Source organism: Salmo salar, chromosome 06 (assembly GCF_965601325.2).
Source record: "Salmo salar chromosome 06, fSalSal1, whole genome shotgun sequence".
NCBI classification, from domain to species: Eukaryota; Metazoa; Chordata; class Actinopteri; order Salmoniformes; family Salmonidae; genus Salmo; species Salmo salar.
In genome coordinates, this window is record NC_138296.1 from 65771472 (window position 1) to 65795271 (window position 23800).

The 23800-nt window shown below is 44.8% G+C and overlaps 1 protein-coding gene across 1 annotated transcript in view; it reads left to right on the forward strand.

The window, feature by feature from the left end:
• The window catches only part of man1a1 (mannosidase, alpha, class 1A, member 1), a 168598-nt gene that overhangs the window by 134573 nt on the left and 10225 nt on the right, over positions 1-23800 (forward strand). The window contains exons 6-10 of the mRNA XM_014205126.3: positions 14786-14909; positions 15227-15320; positions 20798-20913; positions 22783-23002; positions 23412-23584. Of these exons, the coding sequence (XP_014060601.1) occupies positions 14786-14909; positions 15227-15320; positions 20798-20913; positions 22783-23002; positions 23412-23584 (727 nt within the window). The remainder of the gene's footprint in view (positions 1-14785; positions 14910-15226; positions 15321-20797; positions 20914-22782; positions 23003-23411; positions 23585-23800) is intronic.

The window sequence follows — 23800 nt, forward strand, 5'->3', positions numbered from 1 at the left end:
ATTGAGGTGTTGACAGTGATGCGATTACAGCTGGTGTCTGCAGTAGGGTTGCAAAGGGAGGATATATTACTGGAAACGTTCTAAGTTTACCAGTAAACAACCAGAATTGTTCTATCACAAGACATCTAGTGGCCCTTTTGGGTACCTTAGACTATCACAGGTGTCTGTAATTGTCTCTGGGCCTCTGTGTGGCCTTATCACATATAAAATATATGAAATAATTAAATAAGACGTATAAGAAATAAAATGACAAAGCTGTAAAACATTATCCTAAATATAAATCATCAACTTAGTGAATACCATGAATACCATATGAGGATTTCAGCATTAAATATCCTTTATTTTTTTTTTTCAGTGTTTCCACCAGCGGCCGCCACTGCTAAATCGTGTCCGCCACTCCCAAAAATATGGTGTTATTTTTGTTTTGTTTGTTTAATTTTTTACAAATTATTTTGGGGATGGTAAAACATTGTAAACTTCAAACCACTGAAACCAGATATAAAATATGTAGAAAATATAATAGAGTTATATATTTTTTAATAAGATATTCTTTGAGAACTAACAACCACCAGAATCTAAAATTGAAAAAAATACCATGGCATGGGGCCTATATGGATTTAGTTAGAATGTTTTTTGTCACTCAGATAGCGTAACATGACGTAAACCAAGGCAAAATGTCTATAATTACAAGAAACTAGCTTTAAACCTAAAATGTTCTCTCCGTCCCATTGCAAAATGTTTAGAATAGCAGAACATTTGATTTAAAGTAAGTGCCCAGTGAAATTCTCATTTAAAAGTTAATATTCTGGTAACTCTTACCCAAATAATGATGTTGATTTGTCCAATACTTGTATTTGTGTCGAAAACTTAAATTGGAGAAACAAAAGCCACCTTAAACTTAAAAAATGCTTGCTATTTCCTCATAGAGTATGATGTAATACTCCTCAAGATGATGAGCTGGCCAATCGGTGGTCTACTTGCATGAATATGTTTAATGCCCGGTATACGCCCACACCATTCTGTTGGGGTATGCTCAGACCAGGGCCTAAAATTAGCACCCGCCACAAACGGGTAGATTTTGGCATTGGCGGGTAAGATGTCTATTTCACCGGCGGGTGGTCAGGGCTCCACAGTGCGAGCATTGCACTCGCATTTGTGAATAAAAATAATGTCAAATAAATGCTGCAGTAGCTGTTTTCAAACTATTTCTGCCGTTTTTTGTTTCATATCTGGTCAATTAATTGCACAAGGTCAAAGAACTAGGAATCTTATAACCTATCCCACCTTGCAAAGCAACAGTGCCTGGCTGGGGGCTGTGTGCACATGAAGTGCGGAGTGGAAGATTCATTTTTAGGAGTGCTGCGCACCGGCATAACAGTTAGTCTAATTTACTTGAAACGAAAGTCTACTGAAGTGTGAGACTTTGTCCTTGTTTCTTTGTGTTTGCCTTGTTTTGTTCACAAGCTAGGTTGTTTTTCAATGTTTTAGTTTCAATTGCTAGGAAAGACTCTCTCACAATCTCACAGGCACATGCATGACTCAGTCACGTTATTATGGTAATCTCCCGCCCTTAAAGGGGCAGGTGAATATTTTTGTCTGTGATATTGTGGTTGAAAAACTCGGATCACAAAAAATGTAATGAAATGAAGCAATATACTACATGTATTGTTTTAGAAACATTACAAAGCAGCCTCGTCCGTTTTTGTCAGGTTATTTTGTGTGTGTAGTTTTGGTGAAAATGTATTGTTTTGCCTGATAAAAAATGAGTGGCTGGTAGAATTTTTGGACTGTAGGAAAAGCATTCCTCATGAAGCTAGTTGAGAGAATGCCTAAAGTGTGCAATAAATATATTTGGGATTTGTTTAACACTTTTTTGGTTACTACATGATTCCATATGTGTTATTTCATAGTTTTGATGTCTTCACTATTATTCTACAATGTAGAAAATAGTAAAAGTAAAGAAAAACCCTGGAATGAGTAGGTGTGTCAACTTTTGACTGGTGCTATATATAGAAATCAAAGACATATCTTTAAATGAATATGTAACCATTTAAAAAAAAACTGGATTAGCACAAGAATCAAAAACATATTTTACTTACTGATCTAAAAGTACCTTCTCCTTCCAATCTTTCTTGTGTGCAGGAATCCTCATGTCACTCTCCCGGTCAATTTCTGCAACTGTAAAATTGGACACTGCCGTTAGATTAACAATCATTTAAGCTTTCTGACCATATAAGACACAGGCATTTTACTGTTGTTTTATTTCTTTACCTACTTATTGTTCACCTAATACCTTTTTTGCACTATTGGTTAGAGCCTGTAAGTAAGCATTTCACTGTAAGGTCTACACCTGTTGTATTCGGTGCACGTGACAAATAAACTTTGATTTGACATGTCAATGTCCCGGAAAGTTGGCTTTTGTTTACTACGCCATTCTAGTCAAATATTGCATAATGAGCAGCATCTGTCCCGATTTTGGGACACTGATCCAGTATAGTTAACATACTTAGTTTTCCTTCCAAAAATGGGTAATTATTTCACTCATATTATAAGAAATTTAGGTCATGTTTAATAGAAATCTGGCAACACTGGGCAGTTACATTAAAACAGCAAAAAGTTGTCTCTGCGGCCCAGAGGAGGGCCACGCTCACGATTTAAGCATTGACATGGACTCAGAACATCAAATTTCATTGTTTCTCTATTAAATGTTTTAATTTTGAGTGTGAAAAACCAAAACAATCTAAAATCAGGAAAAATATAACTGAGAAAACATAATTTGGGAAAATATAAAACATAATTTTGGGAGAAAATCACCGGCTTTATAGGGCCCCCCTTAGTTATTTATTAACCATTATTTTACCAGATATATTGACAGAAAACGGTGCACTTCTCTTGTACACCAAGGACCTAGGAAAGAGTTGCAGGGGAAAGGAGAAGAGAAGAATGTCCCTATTTGAAAGCTCTAAAAAAATGTGGAGCTTGCTAGAAAAGGCTGGAGAACCCTGCTATATTTAAAAAAATATATATTTTAAAAATGTATTCAAAGATAAATGACCAACATTACGATAGATTGCCATAGATTTCTGTTAATAACCCTAATTACTGAAGGTTCTGGTAACTTTGGTAAATGACCAGTAGCTTTGCAACCCCAGTCTGCAGGTGTACCAGACAGACAGACAGACAGACACCCTGTCAGTTTGTCTGGAGAGGATCAGAGGAGGCCTTTCAATGCACTGGAGACATCAGCAACTCACAGTAGCCCCCTGACCCTCAGCCTCAGCAGCTCTCCAATAGACTCGTCCCTGACTCCAAACCCCTTTGGACTGTCGATTACTAACCTCACATAAAATTGTGTCATAGTGTGACTTAGAGTTTCCCTAATATCAACAGTCCATGAAGTGAGACCCAAGTTCAAAAAAGTTATACAGACTTCCTTTCAGGTGATAAAGTCTCCAGTCTAAAGTTCTACAGAGGAAGATGTCTCTCATGAATAAACATCTAACTTCGTATTTTTTCATTATTAATGCTAGCGCTCAGGTGGGACTGACGTTTGCGCTCTTCTTTAGCGTATTTGTATTGCGTCACACACCACCTGGCACGCCACGCCACACAGGCACCCTTTGAAGGAGGAGGACTAAGATAACACTTACTCCAGTCAGTCTCTTCCTGCTTTCTTCCCTTCGTTCTCTTTCCCTCCACTCTTCTCTTCCTCCCGGATCGCCAGAGAGTGTGCTGGCCGATGAACCCTGCCACTGAAGCAGTGCCTCCCCTCTCAGTCCAACACTATGAACTATTTCCTCTGAATCCATTTCCTTGGGATTATCTCCTCTCCGCACCCTCTCCCGTCTCCTTTTAATAGTACCATAAGCAAGATAAAGGATTCCCAAATCAAATGTTCCCTGCCGCCGAAGCCTGACATCAGTTTAACTTGACTTAACCTGCCTAAATTCAATTAAATGGGAAATTGTTAGAGGGGAGGTGTTTGGTCAGGGACACAGCTGTGTGTGTGTGCGTGCGTGTGTGTGCGTGTCCATCATTCCCACACATGGCACAGTGTCATTAATCTGGCCAGAGCCAAACTAGGCCTATATTTTATTAAAGATAAGCTTTCTCAAGATAGCATGTTCCTAGTCCAACATGACTTGTTTTCATTACCCTGGTAGGGATGCTTCGGAGGGATGATCGTTGTAAATGTGCCCTTCCAGAGATGGAGACAAGAACAATTTGAAAGACGTTACCTTATCATATATAATGGCATATTTTGAGAGCCTGGGGCACAATACCAATAAAATCATAGCAATATGATACAAAAGTGTAGTAATTATTTATTTGATTTTCCAGTTATAGTTTGGTGACATGAAGACAAGCACTAAGACTCCAGTGACTAATCTCCAAATTGCGTCGTGTGAAACTTCACTAGCGTCCTTGCTGTGCCATAAAAATGAATTGTACTGAACAAAAATATGAATGCAGCATGTAAAGTGTTGGTCCCATGTTTCATGAGCTGAAATAAAAGATTGCAGACATTTGTCATAGGCACAAAAAGCTTATTTCTCTCCAATGTTGGGCACAAATTAGTTTACATCCCTTTTAGTGAGCATTTCTCCTTTGCCAAGATAATCCATCCACCTGACAGGTGTGACATATCAAGAAGCTGATTAAACAGCATGACCGTTACACAGGTGCACCTTGTGCTGGGAACAATAAAAGGCCACTCTAAACTGTACAGTTTTGTCACACAACACAATGCCAGATGACTCAAGTTTTGTGGGATTGGCAATTGGCATGCTGACTGCAGGAATGTCCACCAGAGCTGTTGCCAGAGAATTTATGTTAATTTCTCAGACCACATGTAACCACGCCAGCCCAGGACCTCCACATCTGGTTTCTTCACCTGCGGAATCGTCAGAGATCAGCCACCTGGACAGCTGATGAACTGAGGAGTATTTCTGTCTGTAATAAAGCCCTTTTGTGGGGAAAAACTGGGCCTGGCTCCCCAGTGGGTGGGCCTGGCTCCCCAGTGGGTGGGCCTGGCTCCCCAGTGGGTGGGCCTATGCTCTCCTTGGCCGACCTATGTGAAATCAATAGATTAGGGCCTGATTTTAATTTATTTCAATTGACTGATTTCCTTATATGAACTTTTCTCAGTATATTTATTTTCTTTCCCCAGGTTAGGAATATAGAGTCAAATATAATCGAAGGTCGCTGCTGTGAGTAATCTTATTTTATCCGTTCAAGCCAGTGGGGTGGTGAAAACCAGCACAGCAGGGGTAATAGTCTATCCCCCTCGGCCCACTCCGTATGAAGTAAATAGCTGCATTGCTCTTTTTGTATATTGACTGTACCTTTTGTGTAATGTAAGCAAGCACTAGCATACAGAATGGGTTGATTTGTTTTTCTCCAAAGGTTAACCATAATTGTATATCTGGCTTTATATTGCAGTTGACTAATTTCATGTGGTCACAATAGCCTCATGGGTAATATGTCTGTCTTTGGAGCCTACTTAAGTGTCCAATACACTGAGTATACAATACATTAGGAACACCTGCTCTTTCCATAACATAGACTGACCAGGTGAATCCAGGTGAAAGCTATGATCCCTTATTGATATCACTTGAAAAATACACTTTAATCAGTGTAGATGAAGGGGAGGAGACAGGTTAAAGAAGGATTTTTAAGCCTTGAGACATTTGACACATGGATTGTCTGTGTGCCATTCAGAGGGTGAATGGGAAAGACAAAAGATTTACAGTGCATTCGGAAAGTATTCAGACCCCTTGACTTTTTCCACATTTTGTTATGTTACAGCCTTATTCTACAATTGATTAAATTGTTTTTCCCTACGCACAAAACACATTTACATAAGTTTCAGACCCATTACTCAGTACTTTGTTGAAGCACCTTTGGAACCGATTACAGTCCCAAGTCTTCTTGGGTATGACGCTACAAGCTTGGCACACCTGTTTTTGGGGAGTTTCTCCCATTCTTCTCTGCAGATCTCCTCAAGCTCTATCAGGTTGGATGGTGAGTTTCGCTGCACAGCTATTTTCTGGTCTCTCCAGAGATGTTCGATCGGGTTCAAGTCTGTCTCTAGCTGGGCCACTCAAGGACATTGAGACTTGTCCCGAAGCCACTCCTGCGTTGTCTTGGCTGTTGTCCTTTTGAAAGGGGAACGTTCGCCCCAGTCTGAGGTCCTGTGCGCTCTGGAGCAGGTTTTCATCAAGGATCTCTTTGTACTTTGCTCTGCTCATCTTTTCCTTGATCCTGACTAGTCTCCTAGTCGCTGCCGCTGAAAATCATCCCAACAGCATGAAGCTGCCGCCACCGTGCTTCACCGTAGGGACGGTGCCAGGTTTCCTCCAGACGTGACACTTGGCATTTAGGCCAAAGAGTTCAATCTTGGTTTCCTCAGACCAGAGAATCTTGTTTCTCAGTGTCTGAGAGTCTATAGGTGCCTTTTGGCAAACTCCAAGCGGGCTGTCAGGTTCCTTTTACTGAGGAGAGGCTTCCGTCTGGCCACTACCATAAAGGCCTGATTGGTGAAGTGCTGCAGAGATGGTTATCCTTCTGGAAGGTTCTCCCATCTCCACAGAGGAACTCTGGAGCTCTGTCAGAGTGACCATCAAGTTCTTGGTCACCTCCCTGACCAAGGAAGGCCCTTCTCCCCCGATTGCTCAGTTTGGATGGGCGGTCAGCTCTAGGAAGGGTATTGGTGGTTCCAAACTTCTTCCGTTTAAGAATGATGGAGGCCACTGTGTTCTTGGGGACCTTCAATGCTGCAGAAAAGTGTTGGTATCCTTCCTCAGATCTGTGCCTCGACACAATCCTGTCTTAGTGCTCTACGGACAATTCCTTTGACCTCATGGCTTGGTTTTTGCTCTAACATTCACTGTCAACTGTGGGACCTTATGTAGACAGGTTTGTGCCTTTCCAAATCATGTCCAATCAATTGAATTTACCGCAGGTATACTCCAATCAAGTTGTAGAAACATCTCAAGGATGATCAATGGAAACAGGATACACCGGAGTTCAATTTCAAGTCTCATAGCAAAGGGTCTGAATACTTACGTAAAGAAGGTATTTCTGTTTTAATTTTTTTGTTACATTTGCAAACATTCTAAAAACCTGTTCGTTTTGTCATTATAGGTTGTGTGTAGATTGAGGAAACATTTTTATTCAATACATTTTAGAATAAGGCTGTAACAAACTTTGGAAAAAGTGGAATGCTTTCGACACCTTGTAAAGTCCATACCGTGATGAATTGAGGCTGTTCTGAAGGTGAAAGCGGGGTGCAACTCAATATTAGGAAGGTGTTCCTAATGTTTGGTGTACTCAAAGTATACTGCAGGAGTATAGCAACGTGGTCTGGTGTTGTTCACGTCATTTGAAATTCAACTAGTTTAATATGGCTGATTTAACATGTCCAAGAAAACCTTCTTTTTTTTTTAACAGAAGTAAACATTTGCACCATATCCCTTTTCAAAAGACAGCCCCCCCAGAAAACTGTCTCATCACTACTCCCATTTACCCCACCAAGCCCATAGCAACAGTGCTGTCAGCAGCATCCCAGCTTACACCTGGCAGATGGCTTATTTATTTCACCAAATGACATGTTGGACAGGTACAGAGAAGTTGTCAATCAGAGTGTAGTATTGTGTCATGGTCTGAAAGCAAGGATCAGTAGTTGTGAGTGGAACGAAACTAAGCCATGAATAGTTATAACATATGGAATGCTTCTGGAATTCAAAAAAATGTGAGATGTTGATTTCTGTTTAACTATACTGAACAAAAATATCAACACAAAGTGTTGGTCCCATGTTTCATGAGCTGAAATAAAAGATTCCATACATTTTCCAAAAGCACAAAAAGCTTATTTCTGTCAAATTTGGTTCACAAATTTGTTTATATCCCTGTTAGTGAGCATTTCTCCTTTGCCAAGATAATCCATCCACCTGACAGGTGTGGCATATCAAGAAGGTGATCAAACAGCATGATCATTACAGAGGTGCACCTTGTGCTGGGGACAAAAGGCAACTCTAAAATGTACCACAGACCACGTGTAGCCACGGCAGCCCAGGACCTCCACATCCAGCTTTTTCACCTGCGGGATGGTTTGAGACCAGCCACCCAGACAGCTGATGAAACTGTGGGTTTGCAAAACCGAAGAATTTCTGCACAAACTGTCTGAAACCGTCTCAGGGAAGCTCATCTGCGTGCTCATCGTCCTCACCAGGGTCTTGACCTGACAGTAGTTTGGCGTCATAACTGACTTCAGTGGGCAAATGCTCACCTTTTGATGGCTACTGGCACGCTGGAGAAGTGGGCTCTTTGCGGATTAATCCCGGTTTCAACTGTACCTGGAAGATGGCGTCTATGGCGTTGTGTGGGTGAGTGGTTTGCTGATGTCAACGTTGTAAACAGAGTGCCCCATGGTGACAGTGGGGTTATGGTACGGGCAAACATAAGCTAAGGACAACAAACACAATTGCATTTTATCGATGGCAATTTGAATGCACAGAGTACGTGACGAGATCCTGAGGCCCATTGTTGTGCCATTCATCCATATTTCATATTGCACGGCCCCATGTCGCAAGGATCTGTACAGAATTCCTGGAAGCTGAAAATGTCCCAGTTCTTCCATGGCCTGCATACTCACCAGACGTCACCCATTGAGCATGTTTGGAATACTCCGAATCGACGTGTACGACAACATGTTTCATTTTCCGCCAATATCCAGCAACTTCGCACAGCCATTGAAGGGTGGGGCAACATTCCACAGGCCACAATCAACAGCCTGATCAACTCTATGCGAAGGAGATTTGTCATTCTGCATGAGGCAAATGGTGGTTACTCCAGATACTGACTGGTTTTCTGATCCACACCCCTATCTTTTTTTTAAAAGGTATCTGTGACCAACAGATGCATATCTGTATTCCCAGTCATGTGAAATTCATAGATTAAGGCCTAAGGAATTTATTTCAATTGACTGATTTCCTTATTTGAACTTAGAAATGTTTGCATGTTGTGTTTATATTTTTGTTCAGTGTATATAAAAAATGAATTGTCTGCCTGCCGTTTATGTAATTCACTGTAAACAGTTTGATCATAGGGCCCTGGTGTAGATTTGCTTTCCTCAGTTGGTGGTGATTCAGTAAGACAGGTTCTATATTTGTTACCTTAGAGTAGACGTCATGTCGTTAGCCGCACTGCGCCGCTTTTCAATCGAGTTTTTGTTCTGGGGACAGAGAGCAGGTCCAGCAAGGCCGGACTCCAGGCCTGGTGTATTAGTTCTCATAATTATAAATTAGTCTCCCTCCTCAGGGAATAATAGCTCAATTTGTATCTATCTTTTAGAATTCCCCTTTCCCTCTTATAAAATGGAAAGCAGGAAATTACTCTCCGATCAAATTGAACTTTTAGTTAAAGCGGATGTCATCACACGAAGTTAAAGCCAACTCTCTTTTTCCCCGCCGTCTTGGTATGAAATATGGCAGCTTTAGCAGATTTACTCGTTGCAGTTCACGCTCAGGCTGTGCAATCCATCCCGAGAGTCTGGGGAAAGTGGTTTGATTAATAAGCCTAGATTCCGAGTGGCCCAATTAGAGAAGCCATTGAGTGCCGTCCCTCAAATATGAATTACAGCTGCCGTTTATAGCTCTGGCCTGATGAAACCAGGATAGCCTGAAGTTGATAGTTGATGGTGAGAGGATTGGTGCCACTAGGCCGAAGGGACAGGTTCAGACATTACGTCAGACTCGGATGTATGTAAGCTATTATATGTTACCTGTAATTGGATTGGCAGACAAGGTTGTTTTGGAAAACATCTCCATTTAAAGGATCACGTTCATACTTCTGCAACATTAACCTTAATCTTAACCTTATCTGAGTATCCCCAAAACAAAATGCCTCGAGCCACTGGGACGGTAAAACCACGTGTGTGTGTGTGGGCTGCTGCAGTCCCTGTGAAAGAGCCACTGGAGTAGCTGTCTAGTCCTGACAGACCCTCCTCCCTCTGTGCTGTAGCTCTCCAGCAGCCAGGCACTACTCCAGGGCAATACCAGACAAGCTCCTGGAGCTAGACTCCTACAATGATCCCCACATACCCCACTCAGCCTCCTCAGCCCCGCAGGATATAGAAGACTGGCGTGATTTAAGGAATTTAATTAAGGCCTTAACTGCGGATCTATAGCTCCCCTTTCGCCCGGAGCGAGTAAGAGATAGGGAGGAGAGATCAGGTTTGGAACTAAGAGCTAACAGCACGAAGCAGTAAGCCAAAGCTTCAGTATCCTTTGTGTGCACGCTGCCCACATACAAAGGCATTGGCACCTGACTGGAGTAAAGTGGAGTGTATGACAGAGCCGCTGTTAGTTCATTGTCCAGAAGGCTGTTTGTGTTCTCTCAAGGTCCTGTCAGCCACTACGTTATGTACACAGAGCTGCACATTTGTTAGTGCCAGCCTGCGTCTCTCTTTCTTTCCCGTAAAAGGAATGGGTAAAAACCACTGAACTGGACCTAGTGCCCACAGATTCCAGACCTGAGGCAATAGTTAAACAGAGAGAAAGGAGGGAGAGGAATATTGATAGTTTAGTTGGAGAGAGAGAAAGAGAGAGCGAGGTAGTAGAGTTCCCTCCCTGTAATATAAATGTAGCATTTGAACCCCACTCATCCTCGACCCTGTACCTTTAGGCTTAGCTATGTGCTTGTTTTGGGCTCCCCTATACTCCCTGTTGTTATTCTTCCTCGGGATTTAGATCTCATCCAAGGGCTTAGGAAGGGATTTGACACATAGACCACGGGAGGGAGGGAGGCCAACAGATAGAGAGGCCAACAGATAGAGAGGGAGGCCAACAGAGAGAGAGGCCAACAGAGAGAGGGAGGGAACAACTAAGGGAGGAAGGAAGAAAGAGAGACCAACTGAGGGAGGGAGTTGGGGGGGGGGGTCCATTTCAGGCGCTCAGAGTGCAGTCCAGACGAGTGGTCAGGTTAAATGCAGCTCTTAAGGCATCCACATGCTTCCCAGCCAACGCAGTTCCGAAGAGTTAGTGCGTATGTTATGACATTTTGACGTTTTTGTTCGTTTTGGACATCCGTAAGGGTTTTTTCTGCAGTTCAGGAGCACTTTCGGAGCTGAATTTCAGAACCAAAGTTTATGCCCCATCATTGGTGATTGGTCAGCAGTAGGGATTCTTCAATAAAGTACAGTGCATTCGGAAAGTATTCACACCCCTTCACTTTTTCCACATTTTGTTACGTTACAGCCTTATTCTAAAATTGATTAAATAAATGTTTTTCCTCTGCAATCTACACACAATACCCCATGACAAAGCGAAACCATTTTTTTAAAACATTTTTGCAAATGTATTTAAAATGAAAAACAGATACCTTATTTAAATAAGTATTCAGACCCTTTACTATGAGACTCGAAATTCAGTTCAGGTACTTCCTGTTTCCATTGATCATCCTTGATGTTTCTACAACTTGATTTGGAGTCCACCTGTGGTAAATTAAATTGATTGGGCATGATTTGGAAAGGCACACACCTGTCTATATAAAGTCCCACAGTGGACCAAGCCAATTAGGTTGAAAGAATTGTCCGTAGAGCACCGGGACAGGATTGTGTCAAGGCACAGATCTGGGGAAGGGTACCCAAAAAATGACGCAGCATTGAAGCTCCCCAAGAACACAGTGGCCTCCATCATTCTTAAACGGAAAAAGTTTGGAACCACCAAGACTTCCTAGAGCTGGCCGCCCGGCCAAACTGAGCAATCGGGGTAGAAGGGCCTTGGTCAGGGAGGTGACCAAGAACCCCATGGTCACTGACTGAGCTCCAGAGTTCCTCTGTGGAGATGTGATAACCATCTCTGCAGTACTCCACCAATAAGGTCTTTATGGTAGAGTGGCCAGACTGAAGCCACTCCTCAGTAAAAGGCACATGGGAGACTAGTCAGGATCGAGGGAAATAATGAAAGGAGCAAAGTAGAGAGAGATCCTTGATGAAAACCTGCTCCAGAGCGCCTCAGACACGGGCGAAGGTTCACCTTCCAACAGGACAACGACCCTAAGCACACAGCCAAGACAACGCAGGAGTGACTTCGGACAAGTCTCTGAATGTCCCAGCCAGAGCCTGGACTTGGAACCCAATCAAACATCTCTAGAGAGACCTGAAAATAGCTGTGCAGCGACACTCCCCATCAAACCTGACAGAGCTTGAGAGGATCTGCAGAGAAGAATAGGAAGCTGGTAGCGTCAAAGGTGCTTCAACAAAGTACGGAGTGAATGGGTCTGAATACTTATGTATATGTGGTATTTCCGTTTATCTTTAATTTATTTGTAAACATTTATAAAAACAGTTTTTGCTTTGCCATTGTGGGGTATCGTGTGTAGACTGATAAGGAAAACAAACTATTTAATCAATTTTAGAATAAGGCTGTAACTTAACAAAATGTGGCAAAAGTCAAGGGGTCTGAATACTTTGCGAATGCACTGTATTTGTTGTCATTCAACGAGAACTTGTTTTCATGCACATTATTTGTATGGAGAAATACTGCACATAACGTCTTAGTTAGATGTGAAGTTGCGCGACTGAGATTTCCTCCACAAAAACATCAAAATGAATGACATTTCTAATTCTGACTATTTTGAGGAAGTTTATACTGGCTACGGAGTCTCGAAATGGACAAAGTACTATTGACACTTTTTCAAGCAACGTTTTTTTAATGGAGTATGCGAGAACACTCGTTCGGTTCGCTAGCCGAGTTCGCTAGGCGCCAGCCGAACTGAAACATGCTGACGCCTTTATAGTCTGGAGAGAGAGGACATGGCAGCGCTGGGCCGCAATGCAGCCAAGAGCTCACTGTACTGTGTTGTAATGGACCATTATGGAGATGAAGGAGAGATGGCAGGTCTGTCTGCATCCACCTACCTTAACCTCATGGCTGGCTGCAGCAGGTACACTGCTGATACTGATGTCATCTGATTCTCCTCAGCTCTCACACACTTGACAAATAACCCACACACACCGTCACACAACTCACTGTCACACACGTGCGTATATCATCTCCATCCCAGGCTGTGGCAATCTGATTAAGTCTCTGGTAATAGATCTGGGCACTAACAATCATAAACACCAATTACATTTTCTGACCCAGGAACAGACGCTTTCTCTGCCTTTTCTTTCCTCCCAGACATTTTGTGCGATTTTTCCAGAATTTGTGTAACATGATTTAATCAGCTGTGTAATGAAAAACAAATTGTTTTGGCACAGTGTGTGGTTGAGGGGGGTTATTACAATACGCACCCATCTTTGAAAAGGTTGAGCAGTGTGTTCCTGGCTGCTTCTCCCTCTCTTCCCTTCCCTATGGCCCAGGCCACGGTCCTGTGTGTTTGTGCGTGCACGTTACATTTACATTTTAGTCATTTAGCAGACGCTCTTATCCAGAGCGACTTACAGTAGTGAATACATACATTTAATACATTTCATTTTCATTTCATGCATTTTTTTTTTTTTTAATATATTTTTGTACTGGCCCCCCGTGGGAATCGAACCCACAACCCTGGCGTTGCACACACCATGCTGGCATTGCAAACACCATGCTCTACCAACTGAGCCACAGGGAAGGTCTATGCAGGCAACGTTCATGCGTTGCCTACATGCATGAGCCTAGCATTGGGGCAGGCCCTGGATCATTAGTGATAGTGGAAGATCATTTCAGCGATAGGAATGATGACATTGGTGGCAACACTAAGACCTTATGAATACACGTCATCGACTGGAGGCCTCTGCATTGCCTGCCAGTTTCTCTAATGAATCCCGTGCTATAGGCTGTTGGTGTTTGTCAGCCCTTTTTTTAAATACGGACCTGGAAAACCGCTTCAACCCAATTCTTGGTACGGAGAAAGGTCAAATTAGTTACACTAATGTTTATGAACAAGTTTGCTTTCCTAATGAAGTCAAAGGGATGCCAGTTCAATTTGGGAGTCTGGGTAGAATATGTTTTACATAGCACTCACTCGCACGCACGCACGCACGCACGCACTCACTCGCCCACACAGGGATATGTTTTTGGCTCTTACCCTTTGGTCCCTCCAGCCCAGCTGTACTAGCCAGAACAGATTCATGCAGTGTTAATGACAGAAATCTCCCAGTGCTCTGTCTCTCACACAAAAGCTAGAATAACAAATGTGACACACGTTATTATTTGGGGAGTCAATGATTACACACCATTAGCAGACTGAAATATGGTTAGTCCTAATATACGCACTGGCCCATCAGGGTGACTCAGGAAGCGATATTACACAGGAAGCAGGGTAATAGAGAGAATTTAGAAGGGCAGCTCGGACCCGGGCGTGCTGTTTTAAAAACAATCAGGCAGCCCAGATACACGGTTGTGTTGGACATTTTTATATCACACACGCTGTGGACAGATAGTATTAGAGGAGTAATATGTGGTCTTTTAAGTTAATTTAATTTGGTATGATGTTAAAACAGATGAGTATTATATCTAAAGTCACATTCCTAAGACAGGAGGAAGGTTTTGACCCCACTGACGTGTGTAGGGTAAGTTGACAGGTTTATGGAGGCGTGAGCTCTCTAGGGGATGTTTGTGTGGTGGGGTTTTGACTGAGGTAAATGTTTTGACTGAGGTAAATGTTTTATGTTCTCTTCCTCTGCAGTGATGTTTGGTGGACCTGAGGTTTCGTAGAACCGTGTTTGGTGTTCTATGCAGTAACAGTGTTGTTTGGAGAAGCTGACTTAATTAGCTGTGTTGTCTTGTTGTCTCTGCAGTGGCATCGGGAGGAACTGGCCGTGGGCGTCTGGAGGCAGCAGCATCCTGGCGGAGTACGGCACCCTGCACCTGGAGTTCATGCACCTCTCCAAGCTGTCAGGGAACCCAGCCTTCGCAGAGAAGGTGAGAGCTAGGGAGCCACAGCACATTCCATTCCAGTGCATTAACACCAAGTGTAACTGAGCACTCAGCCAGCCTGATGATGGGGTTATTCATAGCTGCGACCTTGATTACTATTCATGTTAACGCCTGTTCTGCAGGTAAATGCCTTCTTTCGGCTCTGAGCCACCGGCCTCTCTCTCTCTTATGCCTCCCTTAACTGCCGTCCCTGCAGTAAGGCCATTTAAAGTGCATTACTGTGCCGTGCTGCTGGAAGATTAGGCGGCAATGAGGTATTTGCAGGGAGAAAGTAGAAACTCATTTCCTCCTCCTCCTCCTAGGTCATGAACATCCGGAAGGTTCTGAATCGACTGGATAAGCCCCAGGGACTGTACCCCAACTATTTGAACCCTAACAGTGGACAGTGGGGACAACGTAAGTCCCCCTCATCCCTCTCTCATCTCACCCCTCTCCTGTCTCATTCCCATCTCCCCTCTCACCATTTTCTCCCCTCTTTCCCTCTTCCATCTCATCCCTCTCTCCCATCTAATCCCTTCCACCTCCCTCTGCATCACTGTTTAACCATCTCTCCTATCTTCCATCTTGCCCAGCCTTCTCTCTTTTCACCTCTCTCATCCCTCTCTTCCATCTCACCCCTTTCCATTAGTGGTTCACCAGTGGCTGTCAATCGATGTTCCACAGCCTGTAATTATCAAGGTATTTACAGCTGGGAGAGCCACTTCAGTTCAATGTGAGCACTTCTGATTGAGTGGGCTGTGCATTAGGAGATGATGTAACTTAACGCTGCCCAGGGGGTGAGGGACATCAGGGAGGAATAAGTATCTGTGCCTAATGACAGTACTTAAACATGGTGAATACTGCCAGTAAAGTTAATTAGTCCTCTCTTGCTACAGTTCAGTCGTGATACCTCCACACAATACTACTCAAACTCTCCTGCTCCTTTGACTCAAGGCACCCCAACAGTTCAGTACCCCCATCTCTGGTATGGAGCAACTTCTACTGTGACATTACCCAGCTCTAGCCAGGCCACCTCTTGACAAAACAAGCATCAGACCCAAGAATTGCCTGGTTGTTAATCTAGGGCGCAGTGAGGTGGTTGGGAGAGGCGGTGGTGGGATGCAGTAACCCTGCAGTTTTTCCGTGCTCAGACAGCCCTGTGCCCAGCAGACAGCAGCTTGCGTGGATCCATTCTCAAATTATTGTGTTTGTCTCTGAGCCGCACAAAGGTTAATGAGATGCACAGACCAGATCAGACCAGACCAGTCCCTAGCTCAGCCATATGCTGCTGGCTGTAGCATCCTGATGGACCCACTGCAATCTCTATCACACACACACACACACACACACACACACTCATTTGAATGCATATCTTAGCTGTTTTGTTTGTTTTGCTATTCTGTGCGATACCTCCCCCCTCCCCACTGTGTGTGTGCGACCCTCTGTAATTGAATGGCCCCTCTACGCCCTCGCTGAAATGTCACGTCTGATGAATACCCATACTAACTGTCTTTGTGTTTGTCTCTGCTGTAGTCCTGGTCAGGGGGGGGGGTCAGAGAGGGTTCAACGCTAATGACTGACCGCTGTGCGTCCAGACCCTGGGTCAAACTGGGTGGAGGGGATCAATGGAAGGGGAGGAAGAGGAGGGCAGCCGTCCGGCTTGTTTCTCATTCTCTCTGACAACTTGATCCATCCCACGGGGTTTTTTGTTGTTGTTTTTTGTACAGTTTACAGCTCCATAATTTAGTGGAGCATAGGTGGTGTTGACATCAGGTCACCCAGCAGAGTGATGTAGTGACCCAGGCCAGGGTGGAGTGTAGTGGGGTGGGGGTGCTGTCAGAGTCCTGTGTCTCTCTGGATGACTCTACATCGTTGGGTCTTTGAAAAGCACTACTTAAGTCCCGTGTCGTAGTAGTATTATAATTATTATCATTACACGTAGCTATTCTGTGAATTGCTGACTGACTAGGGGAAGGTTTGCCAAACCAAGCCTTAGAGAACACAGAGAAGGTTCCAAGACAAACATTGCCAAAAGGCACCTCTAAAAGTGTTTGTGGTCTACATGGTCAGTGTTAGCTGGAAGACGAATTTCCAAGTAGAAGAAAAACAACTCCATTGACAAATAGCCTGAAGTATAGGAATGCTAATGTTGGCTGTGACAAAAATGTAAAGTGATTTTTCAGGTTCGCACCAGAACCATTTGCCACCTGAGGATATTTTACATAAAGGTCACTTGTGATCTGTATTTACTGGTAGAGTAGACCTGAGGGTGATGTCATAGAAATGGTCTTTCCATTCTCAGTGTTTCTCCGTCACGGTATAGACGGCCTATCACAGCTCTGGTGATGCTGTTGTAGTTGACGTTTCAATATAAACCATCGGTACAGTGTCCCTTAGAGCCACGTATCTAACAGTCGCATCTTCTTGTATGTGTGGATCTGCCTATGACATGGCCCCACGGACATGATGGAACATCGTATCAAACCAATGGCATAGCCCGCAGACATGACTGTCATCCTATCACACCAATAACATGGCTTACAGTCATGAGGACATCCCACCCTTAGGGAGTGAACGTTATTTACGGTATATTAAGGGGTACACGGAGGTAATATTTTACCTGGACTTCCCTGAGCGTTTGAAAAAACCCCACGTTAACCTCCCCTACAAAATGATCATTAAAACCAAAAGCAGGGAATATTAAATCCCTTATTAGTAGGCTATAAATGTTTCAGTCTACATTTCTATCAAATCAGTGGTTGAAATCGCCTGCTGTATTCATACCATCGTCATGTTATCCGCAAAAGGGAGGCCTTTACCAATTTAAGAGTTAAGGGCCGTCCACACCAAAGACTAGAACTAACTGCGTTGGCCAACATCCACACTAGAAGAAAGTGTATCGTTCCACAGTATCCTACACCTGTCAATCAACTGATCAAAGCATCCTACTGCAACGCTGTAGGCCTATTCATAAAGTGGTAACACAGACCATTCAGTGCGTCAGGGTGTGTTCATTGTCATAGTGACAACTGCAAATAACACTTCAATGTAGGCTACATGTAGCTTAATGAAAAGTAGAATATATTAACTTGCATTTGAATGAAATGTAGATATTCAACAATGAACACTGTTTAGCCTGCCATTGCTTGCCTTGCCATGTCATTGCTTGCCTTGTTGCTCAAGTGGTTTGTAAGTGATTTCCATTTTTCTAATAGATGTCAATTCGTTTGGATTTTTTTCACTGTGCACATCACTGTCTATCCTGTGCAACCATTTAATACATCAGTGCAACAATGTTATCATCACTGGCCAGTGATGCACTCTCTATCTGCAACTTTCTATGCTGTAGGCATTCAGCAGTTAGCAAGACCAAACCTGCTTCTCTCTGCGAAAAGCCTATTAGGTCTAGTATAAAAATAATCTAATATAGAATTTTGTAGCCTATTGTTTTCCTGGGATTTTCCGAGAAGATGAATAGCGGAGAGTCTTGCATCCGTAGCCTATAGCCTATTGCACACGGGAATAGCTGGAAGAGAGACGCTAGAGTTGTGTAGCCAAAGACGCTAAATATTAGCTAGATACACGACATCGCCAAAAGTATGTGGACACCTGCTCGTCGAACATATTATTCCAAAATCATAGGCATTAATATAGAGTTGGTCCCCCCTTTGCTGCTATAACACCCTCCACTCTTCTGGGAAAGCTTTCCACTAGATGTTGGAACATTGCTGCGGGGACTTGCTTCCATTCAGCCACGGATGTTGGGCGATTAGGCCTGGCTCGCTGTCGGCATTCCAATTCATCCCAAAGGTGTTCGATGGGCTTGAGGTCAAGGCTCTGCAGGCCAATCAAGTTATTCCACACAGATCTCGACAAACCATTTCTGAATGGACTTTGCATTGTGCACAGGGGCATTGTCATGCTGAAACAGGAAAGGGCCTTTCCCAAACTGTTGCCACAAAGTTGGAAGCACAGAATCGTCTACAATGTCATAGTATGCTGTAGCGTTAAGATTTCCGTCCACTGGAACTAAGGGGCCTAGCCCGAACCATGAAAAACAGCCCCAGACCATTTTTCCTCCTCCACCAAACTTTGAGGTTGGCACTATGCATTGGGGCAGGTAGCATTCTCCTGGCATCCGCCAAACCCGGATTCGTCCGTCGGACTGCCAGATGGTGAAGCGTGATTTCCACTGCTCCAGAGTCCAATGGCAGCGAGCTTTACACCACTCCAGCCAACACTTGGCATTGCGCATGGTGATCTTAGGCTTGTGTGCAGCTGCTCGGCCATGGAAACCCATTTCATGAAGCTCCCGACAAACAGTTCTTGTGCTGACATTTCTTCCAGAGGCAGTTTGGAACTCGGTAGTGAGTGTTGCAACCAAGGACAGACGATTTTTACATGCTTCAGCACTCGGCAGTCCCGTTCTATGAGCATCTGTGCCTACCACTTCGCGGCTGAGTCATTGTTGCTCCTAGACATTTCCACGTCACAATAACAGCATTTACAGTTGACCGGAGCAGATTTATATGAAATGACAGGCAGCCTAGGATAAACAAGAAACCCTTACATTATTGTGAAAATAACTTTTCACGAGCTGTGGTCCTTAAGTATGTGTGCGACGCCATGCTTGTTGATTTTTGGTGCTTTCAAGAGAACTGGGAACTCAAATCATGACTTCAGTGGTCTTCAAGTCGGAGCTTAAGAAAGATGCCAGAGTTTCCGACTTTGAATTCAGAGTTGGATGAGTCGGGAGTTTGTGTGTGTGTGTGAGACCAACGTCCAATTCAGTAAGTCAATTCCAAAATGCTGACGTTTTAATTGATTACAAATTACATGACCCTCCTTCAACCTAGTTTCCTTTCCTGACGAAAACTGGGTGGGAACTGAGCGGTCAGGCATTTATTTTACGCTACGATAGATTAACGAGATCCTATCAGATCTCCAGTCCAATCAGACTGCAGGGCTGCAAGACAGTGTGATGTCTGAGTCCTCAGTTCGCAGGCAGTTTAATTTGTCCCTGTCCCTTGTCGATCAGATCAGAGCCATGATCAGATCCTTGACCTTGTGTTCCCTCTCTGACCTGCTGTTAACCCCTGTGGCATTGACCCCAGTCGGCAAGGAAATACAGTCCTTATGAGGGCAAGGCCACACTCCACTACAAACTCCTCCTGGAGCTCTGTCCTGTCCCTTTTATTACTGCTGACGTCTAATCTATATCCCCCACACAAGGCTTTGGCTGTTAATGACATATACATATGTATGAGGGGGCATGACGATCACTATGATGAACAGCGGCTTGGCTTGACTGAGGCTCTCTCCCAGACCCTGGAGACTCATTCCTCACAGAGAGTGAAGTGGACAGGAGAGCACATCACCTGGCACAGCACGGAGCACAGCCCCACACCTCACTGACTGTCACAGGGACTGTCTCTCTTTATACCCGGCTGTGGTATCGCTGCTGCTCCCTGCATAGCTCAGTCGGTATGCACACGGTGACCGGGGATGTGCCGGGGGGACCTGATAAACTCATCAGAATGCCAATCTCCCCCTTGCAGACATCTTCCATACATCAGCCATCAAAGGAGACTAATCCCATTACTCCTGTAGCTTTGTTGGGCTCTGTTTGAAAAGGTGTCCCCGTCCCCTTGGCCAGGCCTATGCCAGACACGTCCCTTTGTCACTGAGGTTCTGAGGCTGAGCAGGTATTAAGGGGCCATCTTCCTGTGTAAACAGCCTCGGGTGCTGAGATGGCCGCCATCATTGGGCCATTCATCATCCTGAGGTGAGGCAGGCCACTGGGGAGGGAGGGCTGCTGCTGGCAAGATGAGATAGGTAAATTAGCCTGGCTCCAGCATGATGCTCAAATCTTTCGTGTTGTCTCTGTCCTGTAGATCACGTGTCAGTGGGCGGCCTGGGAGACAGCTTCTATGAGTACCTGCTCAAGGCCTGGCTGATGTCAGACAAGACGGACGAGGAGGGCAAGAAGCTCTACTACGACGCTCTGCAGGTAAACCCTCAAGACACCTTACCTAGCCTACACACCTCTCTTCTCTCCCGTCCTCTCCTTTCCTCTCCTCTCCCCCACTCCCATCCCGTCCTCCCCACTCCCCTCTGCTCCTCTTCTCTACTCTCGTCTCCTCTCCTCATCCTTTCTTCTCTCCTACTGAGATTTAATGGCTACAGTACCAGCACAATCTGAAGCGCTGACTAAACCTTTTCACGAGGCTCTTTTGACCTCCATTGAAAGCTTCTTTTGTCAGCGTGATAACAACAGTTACATTTCTTAAATGACTGAACAGTCCGAGTCGGAAATCAGTATCAGTAGTGTGGGCTGCTATGTGAAAGCAAGACATGCTACGCCAGGCAGGGGTTATCTCTGAGTGTGAAGTACTAACCGCACTCCACAGAAGCTGGAGGAGCAGGTAAGTGGGGTTGGAGGAAGCTTTCAGTGGATGGGGGTCAGCCAGACTCAGAGCTCTGTCTGGTGAGATGTGCTCTGACTGCTGTTAGCCAAATTCTCTGTTTCATTAGAGCCAAGCCTCCTGTCCTGTTGGAGATAATAACGTTGTTCTCCGTACGGAGGTCCACAAGGACCCAGGATATTACCCTCCATTCCCCTCCCAGCCAGCCATGTTTCCCCACCACACCTGCCTACCTACCAACCCGCTTGTCTGCCATCCACCTGGGCGAGACACCACAAGCAGGTCACCCACAGCGAGAGGGTCCCTATTGCCACGCCAAGCCATCCTCCATTTGGGTCAGACAGCCTGAGAGGCAGCTGGTTAGAAACAGACTCTGTTCACTTATTAATGGCTCCTTGGCATCCTCGCCTCAGTGCCGGCCCAGCCTACATGCTCTCTATCCCCCCGATGAGAAACAAAGCAGCCAGTGCTGAACAAGATGTGCTGCTGCCTGCCTCTGTCCAGGTCTGTTTGTTCTCGAAGCACTAGTAGTCAGAGGCAGAGATTGAAAGAAATGGCCTGAGTTTTTTTTTCTTTCTTCTCAGCAGGAACAAGCTGGGCTGTTGCTAAACAGGATATAGGCTGCCTTTTAAAGAGACCAAAGGAAATGAAATAACCAGTTTAGGAGAATATTAATCGGCTGATTTTCTGTGGCGGAACACGCCAGGCAATGCCCACCCGCATATAGACGGCCCCATTTACGTGATGGGTCACACACTACAAAAGCACAGATCTGAATTATCTTTTAAAAACGTAATTGCTTTCGGGAGATTTGCAATATTACATTTTCTTGGGTTTTCCCTCGGCAGGAGAAAAGCAAACCCAATGAATATGAAAATAAATGTGCCAAATGAAGCGATGAACAACGAGGCGCATCAGAGAATGCACTTGAGATAGTATAGCGTTTGAAGCTGCCTTCGACTCGCTGCACATATTTATTCCCTATGTTAGAAGGCAGGATCTTTACTCTCTCATCGGTAATGGCCGTGTAATAACCGTGTGTTGTCTGTCAGTTGTGATCTTACTGTATTGGACACCTGCTGTGTGGCTAGCGGGAGACACCGGCCGGTCGTTTTGAATCATTTGTGATCCTCCTGGTGTCGTGTCTCGCCGTGGATGAAACGCAGCCCGCCATTCCAGAATGTCTCGGGATAAAGTGGCCCTCCTGTCTACAGTAAAAGCCAGGGACAAATAGGAGCAGCGTTCTTTGGCCACGCCGCCCAAGCAAATGCATAATACTGGCCACCAGCTGGGACCCCTGGTTTTCAAACAACATCCGTTTTATCAAGGTTAACAATGCTGTTTGGGTGGTATTTATTCATGTTCCACTCCATTTGTAGGGGGAATGGCCCCGGTCTGGGACTGGGGTTGGATAGATGGCTCACCTGTATGCCGTTCTTGTCATTGTCCTCCAGGCCATTGAGACCAGTCTGATGAGGAAGTCCAGCGGTGGACTGACGTACATCGCCGAGTGGAAGGGCGGCCTGCTGGAGCACAAGATGGGTCACCTGACGTGCTTCGCCGGAGGCATGATTGCCCTGGGGGCCGACGGAGCTCCCGAGGACAAGACGGGTCACCAGATGGAGCAGGCCGCAGAGATCGCCCGCACCTGCCACGAGTCCTACGCCCGCACCAGTGAGTCTGACTGACCCCCTCATCTGGGGCACACCAGTGTCCCCGTCTCCCTCTACAGCAGGGGTAGGCTAAGAAACTCCTCCCAGGTCAGGTGGTATTAGTTCTGAAGCCCAGACAAAAGGAGGTGTAGGACTCAACAACAGCACACACTCACTCTTTCTCTCACACTCACACACACACCCCCCACACACTCCTCTTCAGAGCAAGCCAGTGTGAAATGAAAGATTAATGAGCATTGAGCCTGTTTTCTCTCTGAGGCCAGGAGGGGCTGCTGGGTAAGTAGAGCGTAGTGCCAGCCAGGTTAAAATCTTTAGTTATTTTTGATATATTTTTGTTTTGCTTATCACCTTCTAGACCTGGTTGGGGTTTTTCATGATGTTGTCTTCTTCCTTGCTTCTCCCTCTTCCAGCCCTGAAGCTGGGCCCAGAGGGGTTCCGGTTTGACGGCGGCGTGGAGGCCATCGCCACACGGCAGAACGAGAAGTACTTCATCCTGAGGCCAGAGGTCATTGAGACATACATGTACATGTGGAGGTTCACCCACGACCCCAAGTACAGAGAGTGGGGCTGGGAGGCTGTGCAGGTGAGAACTATACTACCCATCATCCTTCAGAATTATCCCACCACAGTCCTTTCTGTCATGTTTGTGTCATCCTGTCCCCTCCTAGCCTCCACTGAGAAGAGACTCTTCCTCTTAGATCTTTGACAGTGAATTTAACATTTTTCATTTGACCTTTATTTAACTAGGCAAGTCAGTTAAGAACAAATTCTTATTTACAATGACGGCCTACCCTAACCC